This window comes from Chironomus tepperi, unplaced genomic scaffold, assembly GCF_022539635.2.
Source record: "Chironomus tepperi strain 1889 unplaced genomic scaffold, CSIRO-AGI_Ctep_v1 contig_454, whole genome shotgun sequence".
Classification (NCBI taxonomy): domain Eukaryota; kingdom Metazoa; phylum Arthropoda; class Insecta; order Diptera; family Chironomidae; genus Chironomus; species Chironomus tepperi.
The window spans coordinates 816,730-840,744 of record NW_027226576.1 but is presented as its reverse complement, the minus strand read 5'-3'; the positions used below and the strand labels follow the sequence as shown (position 1 = coordinate 840,744).

The 24,015-nt window shown below is 27.4% G+C and overlaps 1 protein-coding gene across 3 annotated transcripts; it reads left to right on the top strand.

Annotated features, from left to right (window-relative positions):
* Positions 1–1,164: 1,164 nt before the first annotated feature.
* Positions 1,165–22,155, top strand: LOC139098829 (uncharacterized). 3 transcript variants are annotated; one of them, XM_070651166.1, is made up of 10 exons: positions 1,165–1,185; positions 3,457–4,328; positions 9,091–9,236; positions 16,747–16,824; positions 16,891–17,023; positions 19,436–19,555; positions 19,861–19,966; positions 20,053–20,099; positions 20,167–20,217; positions 20,358–22,155. In XM_070651166.1, exons 2-10 carry the CDS (start codon positions 4,262–4,264, stop codon positions 20,510–20,512), a joined length of 903 nt encoding a protein of 300 aa, XP_070507267.1. In that variant the 5' UTR covers positions 1,165–1,185; positions 3,457–4,261; the 3' UTR covers positions 20,513–22,155. The 3 variants fall into 3 exon arrangements, with proteins under 3 accessions (XP_070507267.1, XP_070507265.1, XP_070507266.1); XM_070651165.1 differs by lacking the exon at positions 1,165–1,185 and adding an exon at positions 3,355–3,368; XM_070651164.1 differs by lacking the exon at positions 1,165–1,185 and having other exon boundaries at positions 3,076–4,328.
* Positions 22,156–24,015: the final 1,860 nt, after the last annotated feature.

Genomic DNA, 24,015 nt, shown 5'->3' with positions numbered 1-24,015 from the left:
TATAAATTTTTTTATGTGTTGGAGGTAAGGAAAAATAAAGTTAGATACAAAAAAATATTGGGGTCGCATAGTGTCATGAAAATTAGCCAAGCATGCTTCTACTGTTGAGCAACTTTTTCTATCTCTTCCTTGTATATAAAAATATTCAACAATTTTCATATTGGGGGATATAAATTTCCATGAATAAATGGAATGTTCATTTCCACACGTCTATACATTTCCATTCAATTTCCACTGGAATATTTTTTGTGGAAAAATCATCAAAAATGTTTCTTGATTTCTTGCGTGAATAACCTATATACGAGATAACTTTGCATTTAGTACTATAATGTTTATCGTTCGGTCAAGACACTAATGATGTCTCTTACTTTTTTTTAAAACGTAAACGATGAATAATTGAATTAGTATAGCGGAGATAAAAAATCGTTTAAAAATTATTTTTTTCGTGTCGAATGCAGAACATTTTAAAATATATGGATAAAAAGCAGTTACTGAACAGAATTTAATTAATTAAAAAAAATGTCAGTACGTATTAAAATCTATTTCAAGAGGAAAATGTGAAAATATTTAATTGTTTTATCAAAATGTGATTTGTTCCATACAATAATAATGACCACAAGTCTAGGATATTTTTACGATTTGATAAATATTTGTGCAGGTTGAATATTCGTTTATGATTTATACTCATTTAAGATTGGCTGTTTGCCAAAAAATAATTTTTTGAAACTTTCTTCATATATGTCTCAAAAAAAGGACAGAAAAAATAATAATAGTAATAATAAAATAGTTCATGCTAAAAACTACACTAATAAGACTTGTGAGCTGTGATAAAGAAAATAAAATAAAGAAATGATAGAGAAAGAAAGATGGAAATAATATGTTGTACAAGACAAACAGGATTATGATTGCGAAAAATACAAGAAAATGGCTCATAAATGATTTATTGTGAATGTCGAATGCCTCCATGCCTGCAATATTGTTTTTCCTCATGTCATACATTTATTTAATTCTTCTTTATTGGGCAAGGATTGAGAAGTGAATAAAAAGAAGAAAATGAAAAAAAAGTTTAATAACAAACAAGAGAGTTATAGCTTATCTCAAGACAACATACATATTGCAGATTGAGTGTATGTGTCTGTAATTTGAAATCAATAAAATAATGGAACATGAAGAAATTCGAATCAGGTTTAAAAATTAATAATAGCAGCATTAATAATGTATTGTGTTTAAATACCTACTATGGCAGACAACTTTGTTTAATTAAAGTGATTATTTTTTGACATGATAAGATACTGTAGGAATCATATTTTAAAATAAATAGAAGCTATATAATTTTGACAGACAAAATAATAATAACAACAATAATAAATAACTTTTCAAATTTATCTTACAATGTCAAGAGTAATGAATTGAATATGAAGCCCTGAAAATTTTTCCTTAGAATTGAATTTCTTTGGAACATTAATAATAGATATACCTGATGATTAATTCAATTTGATTTATGAAGCTCTTTGTAAACTTTGAATACCTACTCAAACCTTAGATCCATATTTTTCTACCATTATTTATTTCTTTGGGAGGTTTTCTTATATAAACCACAAAGGTAATTTTTTATGTCTAGGTGCATTTGAGTTATACAGTTAATCTTGATGGATACATATTCTATTGCAATAGCATAAATATATTTCGTTCTCAATAATCTACCGAGTTTTTAAGCAGACAGAAATGCTATAAAAAGTTGAGACAAAACTACCCGCATTAAAACTTTCGGCATCAATGATAGACATTTTTTTAAAGCTATTGAATGGCACTAGAAAAAAATAAAGTATAATTTATACGACACTCACATTTGCATAGATTGACATATTTATTGCAAAAAATAATAATACAACTGAGTGTGAGCAATAGTACGTTTTGAATTATGAAATTGTTTAATAGACGGAAAATTTATTCAAGCCAAAAATTGAATGAATGGAAAGTTTTTGAGACAAGGATACCGATATTGTATACACATATACTCGACATTTCTTTTTTTTGAGGAAAGACTAAATTTGATATTGGTAAAATATCAATTTCTATTCTTCTTCATACTGATTTGCTTTCTGTAGATTCAGTTTGAAAGTAGTACTTACAGACAAATCGTTCTGAATTCTAAAAGCTCAATTTTCATCAATTGTTTACGGAATTTTCGAATTGATAAGGCTTGAAATTATCCTGAAACTACAAGAGATAGAGAAGAGTAAAATATAAATTGATGTATAAATGCAAGATAATAGGAAGCTTATAGTAGGAAATTTAATAAATACATTTGCAGAGAATAACACAACACAATAAACAGATAATCGTTTACGCATAGTTTAATTTGATTATCTCATAAAAAGATTTTTGTTCCCTTTCTGCTCTCATTCACTGAAACAAAAGCAAATATGAAATGAGAAAAAACAAGATAAGGATAACATTGATTGTATACCATATGCATTATATTAGGTTAAGAAAAACTAAAATGAAAATAATAAACAAGATAAATATAGAGGAGGAAAAGTGGCATAAAAAATAGAATGAAAGTACCACAATAACGATTTTGGAAGTGTTTATCCCTCTTAAATTCCTATTATATTACATATGATATCTGCTTGAGTAATATAAGGAGTATGTGTATTACTTGTAAAGATTTGAAGAAGTTAAATCATAAAAGTAATATAAAGACTAGGTGTAAAAAAGGGATAAAGTGCCCGAGGTTTTGAGTATGTACATGCTTCATTCGTCGTTTACATAACCTTTTTTACAATAACCGTAGACTTGTTGAAAATTGTTGCATTGAGCGCGATACATATGTGGTTTTTGCGGAAAATCATTGAGCACTGATTTTATTTTTTTGTGGAAACTTATGACTTACATTTCAAAATCATTTACTGCTGTTACATTTATGTGTGCCAAAAACAGTTCTCGAGTACATTCAATTATTTGCAATATTGAATTTCTCTATCGTTTCTTGATCCATCCATTACTTTCAAATAATTTTTTAAAAATTGAATTGTTTTTTCATCACTTAGCTTAAATATTGAATGAATAATAACAATAATAAAAATACATATGAGAATAATAAAAAATTGTGATAACTCTTTAGCTCGTGTCTTTTTGAATATGATGAATACGAAAAAAATTGTGACAATTTGAATCTACCCCTCTGTTTTTATCATATATTCATCGCTAAACAACGAGGAAGAAAATGCCATCATCATAAGAAATCCATAAAAATATGTATTTTAAAAAGGAAGTGTAATGATACATGTGCTGAAAATATTGTATATTATATATGAATACAAAAGTGTAATAATTCTTTTCCCAACGTGCGAAAATGCGTAAAGGTATTTGAGAAGAAAAGAGAAGTGAATGAAAATAGCAATTTGCTTGTCATTTCTTTCTACTCTATCTTATTTCCATTGTATGTTCAAGGAAAAAAAGTTTAACGTATCACTTTAAGCACACACAAAAATTTCGTCTTTGTCAAGGAAGGAAACATACAAAAACGACAAGTGAAATAGAAATTTAGAGAATATGTTATAAAGTGTAGAGAAGTGTAGGTGCAAAAAGAACAGAAAAGAAGGAAAAAGTAAATTTTTTATCAGCAAGGAAGAAAAAAAGAAAATTCGGCACACGACATATACACAGATGAAAAATAAAAAGAAACGCTTTTATTACAAATTGTGAGACGATTATCTTTAGACAAGATTAGAAAAGAAAAATTTTCTCATTCTCATTAAACGCATAACAACTCAAAAAAAAATTCTTGCGTGCATTATCATTTTGACAAGTAAAAGAAAAAGAAGAAGAAAATAAAAAAAAGGAGAGTGAAAAAGTGTATGAATGGAGTGAAAAGTAAAAAAAAGAGAATCTAATAAGATAAAAAATAAGTGAAATTTATGAGTAGTAGCACGAAGATGCTTCTGGTGTATACAGCTTGTACCACCTTTATATTATTCAACAATAAGGTGTCAGAAGAGATAAATATGGAATAAATACAAATTTTTATATTCGCTTTTCTACTTTTCTCACACGGAAACGACGTAGCCAGTGTTTTCAGTGGTGATGCTTATGTCATAAACAACATCAAGATATATAAGAAGTAAAGCGAGAAAAATAAAATAAGCGAATGAAAAGGAATTACACACAAGGCATTCTCGCATATTGTGTGCACAGTTTTACAAAGTTGTAATTTAAAACACGATTATCTTTGGATTATCTGACGATTTAGACAAAAATGATTTTTGGATATCATCTGAATATTGCATTAATATATTTAATACTTCTGCATAGTAAAATGAAAGGTAAGTTCACGATAAACCTCATGATAATTTTCAGTTTTTCATTCAACCCATGTTAAGTCATAATCTTATTTCATAATGTTAAAAGGCCAATAAGAGCTTTATGTGTTTGCATTAAATATCGGATATTGTGTGTTATGATTTTCTACCCACATATTTTACGAAAGGAATTTGATATTGCTCATGAAAAAAGATTCAAGGTTTAAATGGATTATAAGCAGGTCATGGCGGGCTTTTATCACCAGAAATATAACAAATTTTTCATTTCCTTACTTTTTCTTATCTTTCAACAATAAATAATTGAAGCAGTAATTCCTGTTTTTTCTTACTTTTGCGGCGAAAAAGTTTCATTCATGGTTTCTTTTGCTGAGATTTTTTTATCTCATGCGGTTTTTTTTTCCCGTTGCTACTTTTTTCCCTAAAAGCATGACAAGGATGAAGAAGTTCTCTTTAATAAAAACTCTTTCGAAACAAGGATTTATTTCATGTGACATGTATGAATTGAGATTTTGTTTTACTTATTTTTTGAGGAATTTGTGTACTTTTTTTAATGTCTAAATTAGATTAAAGCCATTTGTTCTTTTTAATAAGTTAGTCTATTTTTTCTTAATGTATTTAAGCAGTGTCTAGAAAGTGGCAAAACTGTCTAAACTTTCACTTTACAAATTAGTTTGTTCTCTTTGATAACTCGATCTTATTTTGTAGCCTAGAGATATTACAAAGACTTTTGTAATGTATAAAGAACAAAGAATTTTTGTATTTTAGTAGCAATATATCCAAAAAAAAATTTGAAAATTGTGTAAACTTGAAAACTTTCTTTATTGAATTAGCATAAAATTTCGACATCCCAATATCAAACTTAAAATGAGACCAATATATTTTTTTTAGTTCAAAAATTTCCATTTAAATTGTTTTCCCAAAGTAATTTTGACTAAATCCATTATTGGATCAGTTTCAAAAATTTTCAATCGCTTCCATTTGTTCTCAGTTTTCCAAATAGAACAATATAATTTGACATTTTTATGCCATGTCCACGGCTTGAAGAAATAAATTTCTTTATTTTTTTCTCAAAAACTTGTTGTTGAAATCCTTTTACCCACGTCTTTATTTTTTTGTGTCTCTCGTTCTACCCTTTTTATTGCTGTTTTCATAAATATTTCTTGAGGGAAGGAAAAAAAAAGTTGAAAATAAGTTGTGAGACATAGAAAAGTAGAACAAACATATATTACCAGTGCGATTTTTTTGGGTGAAATCAATAAACACAGAATCACTTATCATAAAAACAAAACGCTATGGGGAAAATTTCTCTTAACAAATTTTAGGCTTTAATGGCTTGAAAACTTTATTATCATATTTATTTATCTTATTTATACATATATATGTATACATGCAACAACAAATGTTTAGAAGTTTGAAAATATTCATTTGTAAACGTTTTACAAGCCTTTGGGGATAAATTTAGAGTGAGAAATTTTTGGTGTTTATTTTTATTTTAGATAACAACCAAAATATGTATAATAACACATAACAAACGCACAGTGCGTTATATTATGTTTAAACTCTTCTACATGTACTTTAAATAATGTCTTAAAATCAATTTGCTAATCTTTTTATATTTAATATTCACGAAACGTATTAATAATTTTGATTAATAAAACTGAATTGTTTTTAAGAAAAATTAAAGAAAACTAACGAAACTTTAGAGCAAGCAAATATGTATGTATGATCACGAATCCATTCAATATTATTTCAAATAAAAAGAAAATATTCGTAAAATATTTACCTTCATCAAATTTTAATATTACCTAGAAAAAATACTTTAAGAATTCAAAAAAACCTTTTTAAAGTATACTGTAAAATTTTGAGAAATCATGATCTTTATTAAATAATTCATTTCAAGTAGATATTGCGAAAATATTCAGAAATGAGCCGTTTACTTGACAAATAACTTTTAATAATATCAATTCTCTTCTCAAATTTACATGAAAGAAGAAATTTTGCAGAATAAAAATGTAAAATTTCATGGAAATGAACAATGATAAAATTTCTGAGAATAAGCACTAAACCAAGTAATTCTATTACAAACTAACTCAATGAATAAATAAAATTGCTTTTCCCAAAGCGTATTTGCTCAACATTCAAGACGGTTCAAGCAGTTTCTAATATTCCGTGAAGTGTTTTATTACACAACTTTTTCAATTCATCTATTTTGTTCCTGCTTTTAAGTCCCTTATGATATCATTTAAGCGAAAAATTTCTTTCACTGTTTATTACTTTTGTTGGGTGATGAATTGAATCATGTTCTAACCAATTTGAAAAACTTTCTCTCCTCATAACGAATATTGACTTTTATGTCTATAGCAAAATTCTCATCTTGCTGCTTTGGTACGTTAGATGGCAATTTCATCGTCAATTTCTAAACTTTTTCTTTTGCTCATTTTTTATTTTTCATTTTCCCATGGATAGATGGTAATAATAATAAGAAAATGGAAAAAATTTCTTCTTGATTTATCCGAAACATAAATGCTGCTTTTATCCACCTTAAGATGAAGGAAATTTCAATATATTTTATAGAATTTTATTATTTTTATTTTTGTATCCTTCATAAAGAATTTATTTTGAAAAGTGTTTCCCAATAGGTTCTCAAAGTGAAAACTATGTAAATTATAATAGCTAAAGGAGGATTTTGTTTTTATCAAATAGAATGATTTCAAATTGCTTAAACTGAAAAACCTAAACAGTCTGTTTCGGTTTTCGGGCTATCTACCCTTCAGTCAAAGGATCATCATGGAAAGGATATTTAAATAACTTTATTTCTGGTGAAGAATTTCAAAACGATTAAAGGTAAAACTATTCTGAAAAAAATAATTTTTATTAGGGTCTGTTCACTTATTACGTTCACTTTTTAGAAAAACGGGTGGAAGGTGACCTTTTTGGATAAGTATTATTCATGGATGATCAGAATTGTCAATTTTTGAAGCACTCAGTTTTAACAAATTGAATCAGTCAGAATAGTTTAAACAGTCTCAAACGATCTCATAAATTGAATTATTTAAATTGTTTATTTCCAAAATTTCAAAAATCGTTCATAATGTGAATGATCATTTATCAAAATATAAAAGTCATTTCGAGCTTTCTCTTTCAGTAAAAGTCTCGATTGTTTTAATAATCGGAAAAGAAATGAAAATAAAAATTTATTAAGATTTTACATCTTTTTGTACATATATACTTTTTGCTTCCAAAAAATGGAAATAAATAAAGAACACAGCAAAAATTTTGCGTCTGTGCCATCATAATAATACTTCTTCTGTCTTTAAAGCTATGAAACGATATTCGAGGAAAAAAATATGACAGTATAAAGTATAATACAAGATGAACACATCCATTTGTATCTTTTTCTGTATATAAACTGTTGTCATTATCGAAATATATATTTTTTTCTATACTCAAATCGCTTATTCATGCTCAGCATCTTACTTTTCAACGAAAATTTTGTAAGGAATATTTACTTTGCCTAAAAATATATTCTATGGCAAGACATGAAACAAAATTTTATTTCATTTCATTTATTTCTTTTTGCCATTTGGATGAAATGAGTAGCAAAAAACTTTTCTCGTTCTTGCCTTCATTTTATTATTACACTGCCGATATTTCTTAAACGAATTTATATGAAATTCAATTGAACAAATTCAACAGCCGTTAAGTTAGATTTTGTTCTTTGCTTAATTCAAATGTTAAAAGACAGAACAAGAAACTAGATTCACTTTGTCTGCTTCTATAAATATTAGAATGCAATAATAATATTAATAACGATAAAAATGTTCTTAATATGTTTGATAAGAAACTTATTGAATTTTTTAAATGCGTGATATTCATTAAAAATTCTTTTATTTTATTTCCATTATATTTTCTCGTTTAATATTACTTTTCCTCTTATTTAGAAGATTTCTATAAAATTTCAGTGTTACATTGTATGATTATAAAATCCAGAATGCTGCTTTGTTTCATCCAGTTTCATCTTTTCCTAGAAAAAAACAAAATTGTTAATTTTCGAAGTGAAAAATACTATAGTCTAATTGACAAAAGTTCGTGGTCCATTAACATTTTCACTCTTATTCGCCTTGATATAAATAAATGTTGGATAAAAAGAGCAAATTTCCGCAATTCAATACAATATTCATTCTCATGTTTGTGTCTTTCGGCAATATCATTAGGATGCATAGGATTAAATGCGATTAGAAGGTTTTTGCTCGACAATCGACCTTGATTTTCTCTTCTGGGTCAATACATCTTGGAGCAAAATGTGATATAGCATCATGAGAATAATGCTAAATGGCAAATAAGAGATAAAAAGAGAAAAATTATACACCATTTATTTACTCATTCGTTTTCGGTCTCGTAGGTAAAAAATGATATAATCAAGATAGAAACTTGTAGATTGTTTAGAATTTTATTTGAATAAATATGACATTTGCATGCAAGTTATAAGGAGGTTAAAGCTTTAAATTTGTTTAGATTAAAAATTTTAGTGGGAACTTTTTTTTAAAAACTTTGCGAATATTTGAATTTTTTTTATTTTTCTTATTCAAACTTTTTGATCTGCATAATATTCATCACTAAAATAGCTGAAACAGAAAATGTATACATGCAACACTTAATTTAATTTTTTACTTAAAATCCAGTATCTACAATTTTTTACATAATTTTCACAATGTTGTATGAAATGAAATTTAATAAAAAATGGCATTTGTGTGAATTCTTTCAGAATCATGGAGCTATTCATCATCCACAATTGAACCAGCCTCATATTTAGCACCATATTTTGATATGGATGTACAGAGAAACATTACAGTAACAATAGGACAAACTGCCTTTATTCATTGTAGAGTGGAACGACTTGGTGATAAGGACGTAAGTAGCAATTATAATCAATTTTTAGAATGCTTGTGTCCAAGGGCATTTGGCTTAAATGTCAAAATATTTTATTAATTACTTCTAACTACAATAATTCTTCATCAAATCATTAAAAGCACATTATTTTCGTTTGTTTAGTTCTTTCACATTTACGCCTTCTTTTTTATTATTAAATATTTAATATGGAATTATTGTTGTTGATACCATTTTGATTGTTGTTCTCAATGACTAATTGTATTTCTTTGCATCGTCGCCACCAGCTAGAAAAATATATCTCATTATATTATTATTAAGCTTAATAATCTCAAACAGTTCTAGTGCAAATTTGTGAAATATATTTTAACGTTTATTTACACTCACTGGGAAGATAAAGGATGACTTACCGAAACCATGGAATACAGTTTGCTCTTATGACCACGATTACATTAAGCAAGAATGCAAAGATCTGAAAATTATTCTGTAAATTATCAATTAGGAATATAAATTGATTTCCTGCTTCTGCATGTTACGTTAACTATCTACATACTATTTGATCTTGTGCTAAAGTCAATTAAGTTGGTATAACGACTGTATGACGGTTTAGATACTAAACGTTCTATCTTCATGTTTTTATACTATTCATTCTTCTATAGCAGCAAAACATGTGAATTGAGTCTGCATGTATAGATTTTTGAAATTGAATGAGATTTTAATCTAATTTTGATTATGGGAAACTACTGTAAATGAAATTGAAAACGTTTGGTGTCTTTATCCTATCTTAAATTAATAAACTCATCGAATTTCAATAATTGCGAATAGAATACTGTAAAATTAAATTCACTTTTAGTGACTTTTTCAAATCTGATAACATTTCTGTGTCTTGCTGTGATTCTAAGCTGTATTTTAAGTACATATATGTGTGAAAAAATTGTATGGATTTGCACATATCAAAGAGTCTCTTGACTAAAAATTACTGAACGATGGCTTATATTACGGAATAACTGATGAAATCTTAATGTAAAAGATTGGTAGGAGTACTATCATAGTGCTATGAGGTTTCACATTCAATAATTCTCGAGTTAAATTTATTCTAAGAAAACAAACGTTTACATTTACACAGGCAAATGCTTAGATTCATACTTTATGCATAGAAGCCGTGCTGCTTTCGAAGAGGCTCTTTATAAATATATAGAGTGTTAGGAAATGAAAATAAATGAATAGCATGCGGCAAACAAAATGTAAAAGCAGCAAGCGAGGAAGATGAGCAAATAAAATCCCATAATCCCTTAGTGCTTTCGTCTATTTCAATCCACATTTATATGTTTTTTTTTGCCATCATATTCGCAATTCTCCTTTTTCCTATCCATTTCATGTACATTCTCTCACTATAGGGATGCACTTGTCAGCAATCTATTTGACTTTACATACATACTCAATACCTAACACATAGATAGGTCAAATAACAAACATAGTGCAAAAGTATACAAACGGAAACTAGTTGTAATTAAAATGTACACTTTTTAGGGCATTTTCTTTCGATTAAGCAAACATATAAGACTTACCACAATTCCCAAAAATACAACAATTGATGTCTCCGTCCAATATTTTGTGGTCTCAGCATTAATACCATATGATGATGATGCGGATACATAATACATTCCAAACATTGCAATGACCACCAGACCAAACGTAATGATTGTGAGGAGCGTACATAACAAAATATCCGACTATTTGAGAAATCAAAGAAAGAAATTATCTTTATTATTATTCACTTCACGTCGTAATTTTCCTGAATAGAAAGGTACAAAATGAGTTCAGATTTTCTTATGAATAAATAAAAAAATCTGAATTTGATGCTCATTTCAATGCCAAACTTTCAGCAGGAGAGCATAATAAAGATTAATTTTAGTTCATTAAGGAGAAGAGATGAAAATAAGGTTTTAATTAAAAGCATTATAATGGTAAAAGATTACATATTGAATTAGGGATTAGATACCAAAATTATCATACTTGAACGAATATTATTTTTTTGGAAAAATCTATTATTTTGTTCATAGACGTATAAGTAGATAGATAAGTGTATGGAATATTTATTAAATATGTGTATGATAGATTAACGTTTTATTGATTTTACGAAATAAATATCATCAAGGAATAAATATACAGGAATATTTGTCGCAGGTCATTGTCGACAGGTCGAAATTTTTCTGCCTGTCACAGGCCATGTCACAGGTTTGTAATATGACAGGCAATTGAAGGTCTATGTCGCAGGTATCTGTTGTGTCATGTCACAGGTGTCACCTGTCACGTATAAGTGTCGCCTGTCACAGGTCTTCACCTGATCAAATCTGTCTGCCTGTCACAGGCGCGACCTGTAACAGGCCACATCTGTCACAGGTCTTCACCTGTCGACAGGCAGATTTTTTCAACCTGTACAGGTTTGACCTGTTTCTGTTATATGTACCTGTCATCTTTTTTAAAAAAAAAATTTCACTTGTGAAATATAAAATTTCATTCAAAATATCCAATTTTTTTTGTTTTCATTCAAATCTCAAATTTCATTCATATATTTTTCATATTTTCATATTTTCAATAAAAAAACATAGATTAAATAACCGAAACAGGTCAAACCTGTGACAGATTGAAAGTCTACCTATCGACAGGTTCAGGTCGCGCCTTGATTTGATAGATTAACGTTTTATTGACAGGCGACACCTGTGACAGGTCAGGCCTGTGACAGGCAGACAGATTTGACCTGTCGACAGGTAAAGACCTAACAGGTGACACCTGTGACAGGTCGCGCCTGTGACAGGCAGAAAAATTTCGCCTGTCGAAATATATCCAATCCATCTAAATCAAAACTTTCTTTTCAACAATTTTTTCAAAAAATCTTAAACCACCTCATGCATGGAGAATATGAAGAATCGACAAATGATAAGTGATATCATGATTATAATAAATTTTTCTCACATGAGTATTGAAAGCAGAAACTTTTAATTCTGTATATGAGTGAATAAATATAATATAAGCTTGTATCTACATTTGAGTTTGAGTGCATAAAAGTTGGAGAGCATGAGAATAAAGCATAAAATTATTTAATTAATTTTTCATGATAAGCGACATTGGGAATTGCTGGTGACTGAGACTAAATGTTAAAGGCTGAATGGATTTTAAAACAGGATCCAATATTCGATCATAAATATTCGGGTTTTCTGCTCGGTTTTTGCTTGTTATATACTAAAGTGCTTTTTATAATCTACACATGGAATTTTATTATCGAACGTTTATGCATTTAAAATTTCGGTACAACTGGGATTATGCTTAACATATGGATAAAAATGAATAAATATACGGTAAAAGGAAAATGGCTTTAACGTAAGACAAATTTAATCACAAAAAGGACAAACACAAACCTGTAAGAGAGCACGATGTGGTGGATATGAAAACCAAATTCTCATAGACTCCAATAATCCATATCTGAAAATATAATGTAGATTTTTGTAATAATTAAATTGCTTTATAAAACGTATTTTAGAGAATATAATCGAAATTTTAACAAGAGTCGGACTATGTTTGGTTAAGAAATCACTTATAATGCTTTAGTTATCTTAGAGTAATTTTGAGTATTTTGGATCCACACTAAAATTAGCCGCATGTTAAACAACTCGATTTATCTCCATGATTTTTGAAATCTTCTTTTTGATAGAAATTAATTTTCATATTACACCATATGTATAAAATTTTATAATACATATATGAGAAGTTTATACATAAGCTCAACTTTTTGGAAGATACACATTCCTGAAAACCATTTTAATTTTCATACAAACCTCAAATAATTTGCGGTAGAAAAACGAAACAAGCACAATTCACAATGACTAAGACCTGAACGTGATAACCAATTTTCGAGACATTGACGATGTACAAATGCATGTGTTCCTTTACATTGACATGGAGTTAGTAGTCTGTATGAAAAAAGTAAGATGAGGTAATTCAATTAGTTGTGATTTTCCCAATTATGTTTTTATAGATAATAAAGACATTTTTGTGGAAATTTAATATAATATGTTTTTAATTATCGATCGTTTAACTTCAAAATATCATTTACAGTCTGAGAAAGATTCAGAGGTCAAAATCAGGAAAATAAAAACAAATTTAATCTGTAGAAAACTTCCTTACAGTAAAAGTTTAAATAATTGTTAACGATTGCCCTGTGTTGCTCCTGCTGTTGATTTTCAACTCTGATTATTTTTCAAGTTCTGTTTTCAAAATACAGCGTTTGCAAGCAATGCATATTTATTTTTCTATCTGGTCTAATTTGTCGCTACAGTATGTATAATTTCCTAAGATAAAATGTAGCAAAACAATAATGAATCTCTATGACAATTCAACTGTATGATAATTATCATGATGATGATAATACTTGACACATATCATAAGCTTATGAATAATGTGGGTAGTAGAAGTGTAAAAGTGATAGAAATGCTTGACTGCTCAGTCAAAGAGCTTTTCATATTTCGTTCCTTTTAACATGTAATTAAATTAATTACTTTTTATACGAGAAATTACATCCTTTCTTCATCTTTTTTTCTTCATAAAGCTAATTAGCTTGGTATTTAGTTTTATGAACGAATATTTAGTACGAGAGAGTTTTGAGTTTCCATAGAAATATAATATCGTTTTATTTTGTCCTTAGAAGCTAGTGACACTGTTCTATGGTATTAAAATTTAACTTTAAAATTATGCTTTAAATTAGAAATAAAAATTGCCTTAACGGAATTAGTTCCTATAATTAAAAACAAAGCAATTTCTTTAATGTATAGTGCATAGTAATCAGGTTGAAAGGAATCAACGAATTTACATGTTATTACCTATAATTATTTTAAATTTAATTAAAGGTAGATTTTTTAAAAAGTATATTCGTACGGCTTATTTTAAAAGGTGCATAAATCAACAAAACAAAGGGTTTTTTTTTGTGTATAAATATGTAAAACAATCTCCTAATACTTTTTTTAGCTGTATTTCCAAAAATAAATTTTATGCGTTCTTGATGGTTGCTATGTAATATAGATACACATCAATGATATTAGGAATCAAAATCCACTTTACCTTTCACATTCATTGTTCGTTAAGCATATACGGCATATAATTGAAGGTTTTGTTAATGATGTAACTGTTCTTTTGTCATCATCGTTGTCTAGAGCGATAGATGCCGTGATAGATGAATCACTGCTCGATACTAGAAAATGAAATAAATAAATAAATAAAAACACGTTCAATCCATTAATGGATTTTGATACCACATAAGCATTTTACGTATGAAATAATTAATGAAACTAAAACTGAAAGCTGTTTAGATAGTATTTCAAAAGGTTTATCTAGCAGATATGAATGGAAATGAAAATGTATGCTATAGGGGAGCATGGTATAGATGATATTTTATTCACGTCGGAGAGACAATTTTGTGTGTGAAAATTTAATTAAAATATGTAAACACAATTTAGACTAAGTGCATGACTCACATTGGTACCTTGATTGTGACATGGATCTCATCTATCTTTGAGTATCATCAACATTATAGTGTACTTCTCATATGTGTTCATATATTCACCAACATATATGTACATACACCTACAATATCATGCAATGTTCTTAATTAAACAAAATGATAGAACTTAAAGTAAGAGGAGAACTTAATACAATTCCAGTTATGTGTTTAATTTGTACAGAATAAAAATTAAAATCCCCAATTTTCTTTGTACATAAAATGTATTCGCACAATTTTAACTTTACGTATCATACCAACATACATATTGTGAATGAATAAGTGCATTTCAAGCAATTTTAATTTCAATTTTAAAATTCACATGAACAAAAGAAGCGTATATTTACAAGAACATAAATGAAGAACGTAAGGAACAATTGATGTAATGGGAATTAAGAACAATTGTAGTAGCATTAAGGGGATGAAATAAGTCATTTGTTTAATTAAAACTACACTTTTTAATCTCATTGTTCTCATGTTCATTGTAACCCCACGTTAAAGAGAATCTTCATTTTATTCATTCTGTAACAAAAGTCATAATCATTATATCCTACGAGAAGCACTGAGTTGAATTGTGTGTTAAAGTTTGAGTGAACAAGTTGACAGGATTTTTTTTTTGTTTTAATGTCGAAAGAAGAGAATTGGATTTTTTTTTCCAACTGTGGATGATGTAGATTGTTAAAATATTTTTTCTCATTGCATAACACATAAAGGGCTAGAAAAACATTTTATAAGTTGTAAATTAAACTATATATGAATACTAAAGCTTAAGGGTCGTTCACTTATTACATAACGCGAAAAGTCACCTTTTGACATCAGCCTCCGCTCCTTCGTAACAAAACTTTCATGGAAAAAATTTGCATTGTTTGAGGCGTACAAAAATCTCTGAACAATGTAGCAAAGGGATAAAAATGAAAATGAGAATTTACAACAGAAAAGTAAGCTTGACAATTTATTACTATTTTTCGTTACTTTTTATAGCAGAGGGCAAAGGAAAATTTTTATAAATTTAAATTTAAACAAGTCTAGTGGAAGAAATGAGCCCTTGTTTCTGTTTAGTAAATGATATTCCAAAAAAATAAATATATAAAACGTTATATGAACTGGAAAATCTGAACAAAATTTAGATGTTTTTAAAAGCCTCTATAAAGTAGTACCCTACTAAATTCTGCACTATATCTTCAATTTTATTTACATCTGGGAATGTTTTCAAATCTGCTGCCCAAACAGGTTTTCTTTTGAGTTAGGTGACATTCAATTTATAATATGGTGTACGATTGAACGCTTTAAGTATTTAAAATGAAGATTACTTCTAAGAATTTGCTTAAAAAAGTTAAAAATATCTAAACGAAATTGTTCATTCAAATGATTTGAATATAAAATTACAGTAATATTTCATTAATATCGTAAGGACAACACAAACCATCAACATGCTATTCACGAAATAAATGTCTCACTTTTAACTCGCGGAATTTTTCAATTTCTTCTTTCTTTCTTTCTCGTCAACATTTGAGAGAACAAAAAAGTTTTCTAAAAAAAATTACCTTCTCTGCCAATTTTCGTGCTTTTATTTTCAAGAGATATTGTAATTTCTTCATTGTTTGTATCTTGAATAGAATTTGATGTGATTTTGTCATCCATAATTTTTACTTTCCTATTTCTTTCACTTTTTTCTTTGTATTTTTATGATTTCTTCCTGTAGAAAATCTTTTTTATACTTTTACTGTACCACTCACTCATTAACGCATGACAAAGTTTTTGATTGTATGTAAAAAACAAGAAAATTCCTTGCTTTTTATGTTAAAATAAAAAATAAACGAGAAATTTTTCACTGTGAGATCCAAAAAAAAAAAAATAAAAATATAATGAGATACAATAAAGAAAATAGCAAAGAAGACAATTTTCATTATATTTTTTTTCATAGCTTACTTAATTTTTTTTCTTCTTTTCTTATTCTTTTTCCTACGCTTTTATCTACAAAAGGTGTCGTTTATTAGAAAGCGTGATTTACATATTTTAACGACTGGAACATCAACATATACAAGTGACCAGCGTTTTCAAGTAAGCAAGATATTTTTTCTTTATTATTTTTCTTTTATCCACTATAATATGTAAATGATTTCACAGGTTTTAAGATCATTTGACGCAAATAATTGGACACTTCAAATAAAATATCCAACTTTTCGCGATGCGGGAAACTATGAGTGCCAGATCAATACTGAACCAAAAATATCTTTATCATACTCACTAAATGTTGTAGGTTAGTATGAGAAGAACAAAAATTTAAAGTACCTAAATTGAGAAAATCAATTTCATAATCTACTCAAATTGAAAAATAAATTGGAAAATATCCGAAAATCTAGCATCATTGACGTTTTAAAAAATGTAGTATGAAAGTTTAAGTGAGCGCAAATATAATTGGAAAAGTCAATTGAAGACAAAAGTTCCATAAATCTAACCAGCGAAAAAAAAAAATCAAATAAGCACTCGTTATCGTCGATTTATATTTCGTTTATATAAAAATTTATATCAATTTGCGAATGCAGTCATCTATAAAACCTTTTTCCTACTGTTGTTATTGCTACTGAAAAGGATTTTTATCCTCCTGGCAAATCTGATATAGACTTTATTATGAATTGAGGAAATAAAAATTTTATCTCTTTCAACTGTTTTAAATTTTATATTATTATTTATTTATGAAGATCCTTTTCTCTGCTTATCAATATCTGATTTAAAACTTAATCTAACTTGTATGCTTCTAAACAATGATTCGTTTGCTCAAATTCCTAAGCAATTTATTTTCTTCTTAAGTACGTGATTGTATAGCCTTTTTGAAGAAAAGAATCAAGAAAATATTTTATACTTTTTGTTTTGATCTTCTACTTTTGGTGCTAAATCTCATAGATTAAATACAGATAGCCGGTCACATAGGACATACCTAATTCAATCTTGTAATCTTCTAATATTGACAAAATTAGATATCCATAGAGAATGATATCATAACAAAAAAAGCAAGCATCAAAAATTCTTAAAATTATTATATTTCAATGGAAAAAGTCAGCACAAATACTTGTATATTCTGAAATGGTTTCTAAATACTTTTGTCGATATTTTTAGAATGTAACAAGGGAGCAATGAGGAACTGAATAGAAATTGAGAAATAAATTGGAAATTCGCAAAACTTGAAGAAACAAAATTTTATGTTTACACTTATCTGGCTAATATCACGATAATCAATGCCAAGCATGAAACTTGTAGTTCATGAGAAATTTGCATAACATCATAATATTTACCCAGATATAATGTAACATAATTTCATATAGAAAATTTCCTCAATAGTGAGGATGAAAAAATATTCAAGTACGATTTCATGCTTCTCATATGGACAACATAAGAATGAGGTCAGTTGATTGTGAATTTTCCCAAGAGCGTCATGTTGCAGAGAATTAAAATGAATACAAAAAACTATTCACAAATTGAGATTGTGAAATATTTTCTTTCTTTTGTATTTCACAACATTTTCTTTTCCTGCATTATCAATAAAAGAAAAGTTTCTTCTTTCTCTTTAACCTTTTGGAAAATATTTCAATTATATTGTTATTCTTTCCTGTTTTTATCTTCTTTTTTGATCGATCGTTTGTTCTCAATAAAGTTTACATAAACAGTGTTTCTCATTATTTTGACATAAACGAAATCCTTAAAATTTTTTGAGACAACTATTAAAGGTAGACAATTTATAGAACTGCCAAAAAGAATAATTTGAACTATTTATCTCCAAATAAAATCTAAGGATCACTAATTGAATAAACGAAAAAATACATAGTATAATTAAGCTCTTATTTATAATAGAATTTTTATTTAAATACCAGTATGATGTCTCCCCAAAATTTTTCTGTCCTCAGATTTTCCCATAAACATCAATACACATACATATTTCTTTCATTATGTTTTAATTTTCTATGCTGAATGAATACTTTTCCTGAAATAAATGCTTCCTGACAATTTTTTATTTCACATAAATCCTGAAGTAAGCTTATCATTATCGTCATTATGCTTTATACATAAATTATATACATAGCAAAATACACCGACACTGACAAAGTTCAACATTAAGAAATCATCAGAAGACGAAATATTGCCTTCAACATGAAATGAAAATAGCAAGGAATCAAGATTAATGTCATAGCGGAGTTTTTTCCCTAACATTATAATTTCTTGCTGGTACTTTTATATTATATCATCATCTTTTTTATATGATGGCATTTTACACTTTTCTTTCTATAGCAAAACGAAAGACGAAAGCAATTCTCGTTTTTTTTCTACAGCAATAAAAAGCACAAGCAAAGCATTCCAATGTGCTAGCAATATAAATTTAAAGGGACGAAATTCATTCGTTGACACATAAAAAAGGCAGTAGAACAATATACTGTCGTGCTTTATTTTCATCAAGAATGCATTTTACAGTCAGTGTATTGGAAAATTTATTCAATGCTCAGCAAAAGATTTTTCGTGATATTTTCCATTTTTCTTTTGACTTGTTTGTCTGGTTCGTGAGATTTTATCTAATTTTTTTGTGTGATTCTTTCATTCCGTTCCATGCATGAATATAAAACTACTAATCTTCTAATTTCATCTTTAAACAATGGTAAAAAATGTAACCGCTGTGTAACAGAGCTAAAAGCTGTAATACAAGGACCATCAGATTTATATGTGAAATCGGGTAGCGAAATCACACTAAATTGTAAACTACAACAAGGCCCACATGATTTAGGTACAATATATTGGTATAAAGGTGAGTTTACATTTATTCTCTCATCCTACAGCATCATAAATTAAATTTAATTGGAATGTTATCAGCTCATGTTAATTAAAATCAACACAAATTAAATTTGAGAAAGAGCAACTTTCCAGAAAATTAGTTTGATATTATAAGCAATAATCTAAGTCATGCCACGATGTTAATTACTTTCTTGTCATAGATGCTAATTACTATAACATTCAATCTCATTTTTCCTGCTTTGTATGCTTTTTCGTAATAGCATAAAATTATGCACAGTATTTTAATTCTCTTTCCTCCATCCTTTATATATTATACAGGAAGTGATATCATTCAGACAGTCATGATACATGAGAACGATGTTAATTCGGATGACTTGAACAGAATCAGTGTTGACGTTGATCAAACGGATGGATTAAAATCAAGGTAAAAAGAAAACAGAAAACATGAAAATGATGCCTTATTAAATATTATTGTTGTGTCTAAAATGTTTAAATTAACCCTAATTTTAGCTTAAGAATACAGAGAGCAGCTCAAACAGACAGTGGAAATTATTCATGTAAAAAATTATTGTCGAATAAAAATTATATTTTATTACTTGTAATATAATTTATTTTCAATTGCAGGTGTGCCAACAATAGCAAAATCAGCTAGTGTTTTTGTCAATGTTATAAGTGGTAAGGATATTAGACAATTTTGTTCAATTTTTACCTATCGTAAATTAAAAATTTCCGCTATAAACAAAACTAGCAATATTTTTTTATTACTTAACCTTAAAAATGCTTATATTTTCATTTTCTGCTTAATTTCATTGCAGGCGAGCATCCTGCAGCGATGCAGCATAATATTGCGTCGTATATTTCGCCCATAAGCTCCATATTTATAATGTTCACTTTATTTTCACTCACATTCGTTTTGCACCACCAGCAGCATAGTTTATGCAATGTTAAAGTTTTTAATTTAATTAGGTGAAATTAAAACGATGAGATAATTAAGGGTGCTTTTTACTATTAAATTTACTTGAAACTATAATATATAATATATGAATAGGAAGCGATCTTCGTCAACCTAAAATAGTCTCACTTAATTTATGTCAAGAGCAATAGAAACGTAGAACGAGTTTAATTTTTTATCTTTGTCAATTGCAAGCAACAAAATCAGAAAAAGAAAGAAGTTTTGGAAGTAAAGACAGATCTAACAAATGCGATAAAATGAGCAACAATTTTCAAATCATTTAACACAATTACTGAATCAAAACTTTTTTAATTAACTGCATCGAAGCACTGATTTTTGTATCAACACAGATTGGTTTGCAATTATTGCAATTCTTCTTATTCTTTATTCTATAACGAATATTTGAATTGTTAATTTTGCAGCTGAAACAAAAAGTTTTTGAATTTATATAACTCTGAAGAAAGGAAATAATTAAGAGATTTAATTATAATCCACATAAAGTTGTAAGTAAATTAGTTAAGGAAAATTAAAATTAAGGTCGATAGAATAATAGGGGTTGGAAACTTCTACTAATACATTTCCCATAAAATGCATCGAATACAATTTTTTGGTACTTCCATTCTAAGTTGAATTCTACACAATTAAGATTTCAGATTATTAGAAATGAACAATAAAGATGATCAATATGGAACAATTATAGTCTAACGTTTCTAACCCTAACATAAATTTTATGCATGACAAAGTGCATGGAAATTCAAAAAGAACTGAAGACATTATTTTGTGAATGAATCACATCTCTGTTGTATCAAATGTAAATATTTAATTGACATATATAAAATTTGCATAAAACCCGTATGCATAAACTTGACAATCCCGAGCGACACAATATTTTCAAAGCCATTCCATGCAATAGAACATCTATGGTGTGTCAGTCCAGGATTTAAATAATTTTAATATGCAGTTGGAAGGATGTTAGTGTATAAATATTGAATCTTTTTTTTTCTCAAAACTTCATGCGAGGCATTTTTCAGAAAATTCATAAAAGATTTATAAGCATAACAAAGTGTATGGACATAAAAAATAAAAAAAAGAAAATTTAAAACAGATAGTTTTTCATCTTTAAATATTTATTTTTAACATTTAATCACTAAATTAATTTACTCTACAAATCTTCACTTATTAATGAAAAACCATTTCGTACCATTTAGACTGAAATAGATAATTAGTAAAAGTTTTATAACTGTAAATCATTATAATGAATTCCGTCAATTTATGTTGATTATATCGAATCAAGCTGTAAAATTACAGTGCTTGTTTACTAGCACTTCGTTTTGAATATGCAATTTTATGAATCCTTCCAATATCAGCAATGAATTGAAGTAAATATTTACTTTTCTTTTCACTTGAAAAGTTTTTGTGATAATATTTATCGCAAATTACAATAATCTGAGTTGATTTTAGTCTTAGATTATTGATCGGGTTGTTGATAATGAAGTAGTCTTGATATGAAGATGTAAGTTTTAAACAAATTGAATACTCTTTGAAAATATATTTAATGAAGCAATATGTTAATTGGAATACACTTTTTCCTTTCTTGGTATATTATATAACGAATGATATGCTAATATATTTTGAAATTGAAATTCAATACGGTGTGCTAGAAAAACAAATATTATCAAAATTAAGATTTTTTTAATTCATTTTTAATGAATTGATGAAATTGATGAAAAGTCAGAATTTAAAAATTTTGCTCTTTGTTTTAATAAATTTGATTCTGATTTTTAAATATTTTGAAATTATTGAAAACAAAAAAAAATTATTTCATCACTATGTTAAGCCTTCCCTTGTACAAAATGTCTTAGATTAAATGTTTGTTATATATTATAATTAAATTTTATTTATCTGTTGAATAAGTGAAAATTCCAGATATAAACTAAATGCAAATTTATTACCTAAAATCTGAAACATTTTCATGTAAATAAACAAGAAGAAATAAAAGAAATTAAAGTGAGTATAAAAACATTTTATTCTTATTGAAAAATTTCCATAAATTCAATAAATTAGATTTAAATTATTATTATTATTTTTATTGAAAAATTGCTCGTTTTTTCTCCGTTTCATATTGTTCATTCATATTTTTTATTCATAGTTATGTTTTATTTATTTATTTATTCTTCGTTGCATTGTGAAAACAAATAATTTCGCTTTTGGTCAACGTAGATTTCACGATAATATGCAATAAAAAAATAAATAGAAAAAATTGTTGAATAAATATTTTGCTATTTAAATATTTTCCTGTGCAGTTTTCATAAACTTATTTCAAATAGGTAACTTATATAATATTAGTCGGAACCTTTAAGCATTTTCAGCATTATATGAAACATGTTTCTGCGGATTTAAAAAATAAGTAAAAAGAAATGGGGAAAATATGAATACGGAATGGTAAGCTTGAAAATTCAAATATTTTTACGGACATTATTATACTTACCATTTATAATTTAATGTTTTTCGCTGTATCATGGAATAAATATTAAAGTAAAACTAACAAGCTAATACTTGCTGATTTTAGAGTCCACAAATGAATTCCACATTGTTTGAGATTCCATATTGGATACTTTTTGTCACTTACTTTAGTCTTGATAGCCTGAAGTAACATCCATAAATGTTTACAGACTTTTAAGTATCTGATTTATTTCAATTAAAATATTATCAATTAAAATTGAAGAAAATGTTTGAAGCAAATAATTTAAGAAAAAAGTTTTAAACATTCTAAGAACTACAAATAAATATCAAGGATACGACAAAAACATCTGCTGGAAAAATAAATGAATTAAAAATTGATAGGAAGAAATAAGTAAGGGGATAAAGAATTTATTAAATCTGAATCATACAAATTCTTTGATAAAGAAGAAAACTTTTTTATGCTATGGACAGAAATTGATGCTACAACTCTCCAACTTTACCAGTTAATTCAAGTTTCTTATAGAATACTTTCAAATAGTTCAAAACGAATGAGAAAGAAAAAATCAATAATAAATAATAAAAAATCTCGTTAAAACTCTTCAAGCTTTTTCAATAAATAATTTTTTTTCCGATCAGCGTTCCAGAAGAAGGTAAGTAACTAAGTATATAGTAAAAATGCTATAAATAAAGATAAGAATATAGCATCTTCAACTCTCTTTTCAAAACTAACATAATACATTCGAATATTTATGTAATAAAAATTATTATTTTTATGTGCTATGTGCACTTTATGTTTAAGGATGAAAAGATTCCATAAATATTGTATGTACACATAGAAAGTACCAAAAATTATCATTTTTATGACCGTAAATGGTTGTTATGAAAAATGCTTGGAGCGTTTTTTTTTTCTAAATATTTTTTCTTCATAATATGCATGATGTGTGTACACATATGTACATAATAATAACATTACACAAAATACCTATAGTAAAAAGCATCCTCAACACAAGTATTTAAGACGCATTTTAAACATCTTGTCCAGAATACCATTTTTCATA

What these genes read in the sequence shown, in the direction of transcription:
- LOC139098829 (XM_070651166.1), top strand. Translation starts at nt 4,262, where the DNA reads ATGATTTTTGGATATCATCTGAATATTGCATTAATATATTTAATACTT. An exon ending in TCTGCATAGTAAAATGAAAG is followed by an intron (nt 4,329 to 9,090) that starts GTAAGTTCACGA and finishes GAATTCTTTCAG; the next exon opens with AATCATGGAGCTATTCATCA. An exon ending in ACGGATGGATTAAAATCAAG is followed by an intron (nt 19,967 to 20,052) that starts GTAAAAAGAAAA and finishes CCCTAATTTTAG; the next exon opens with CTTAAGAATACAGAGAGCAG.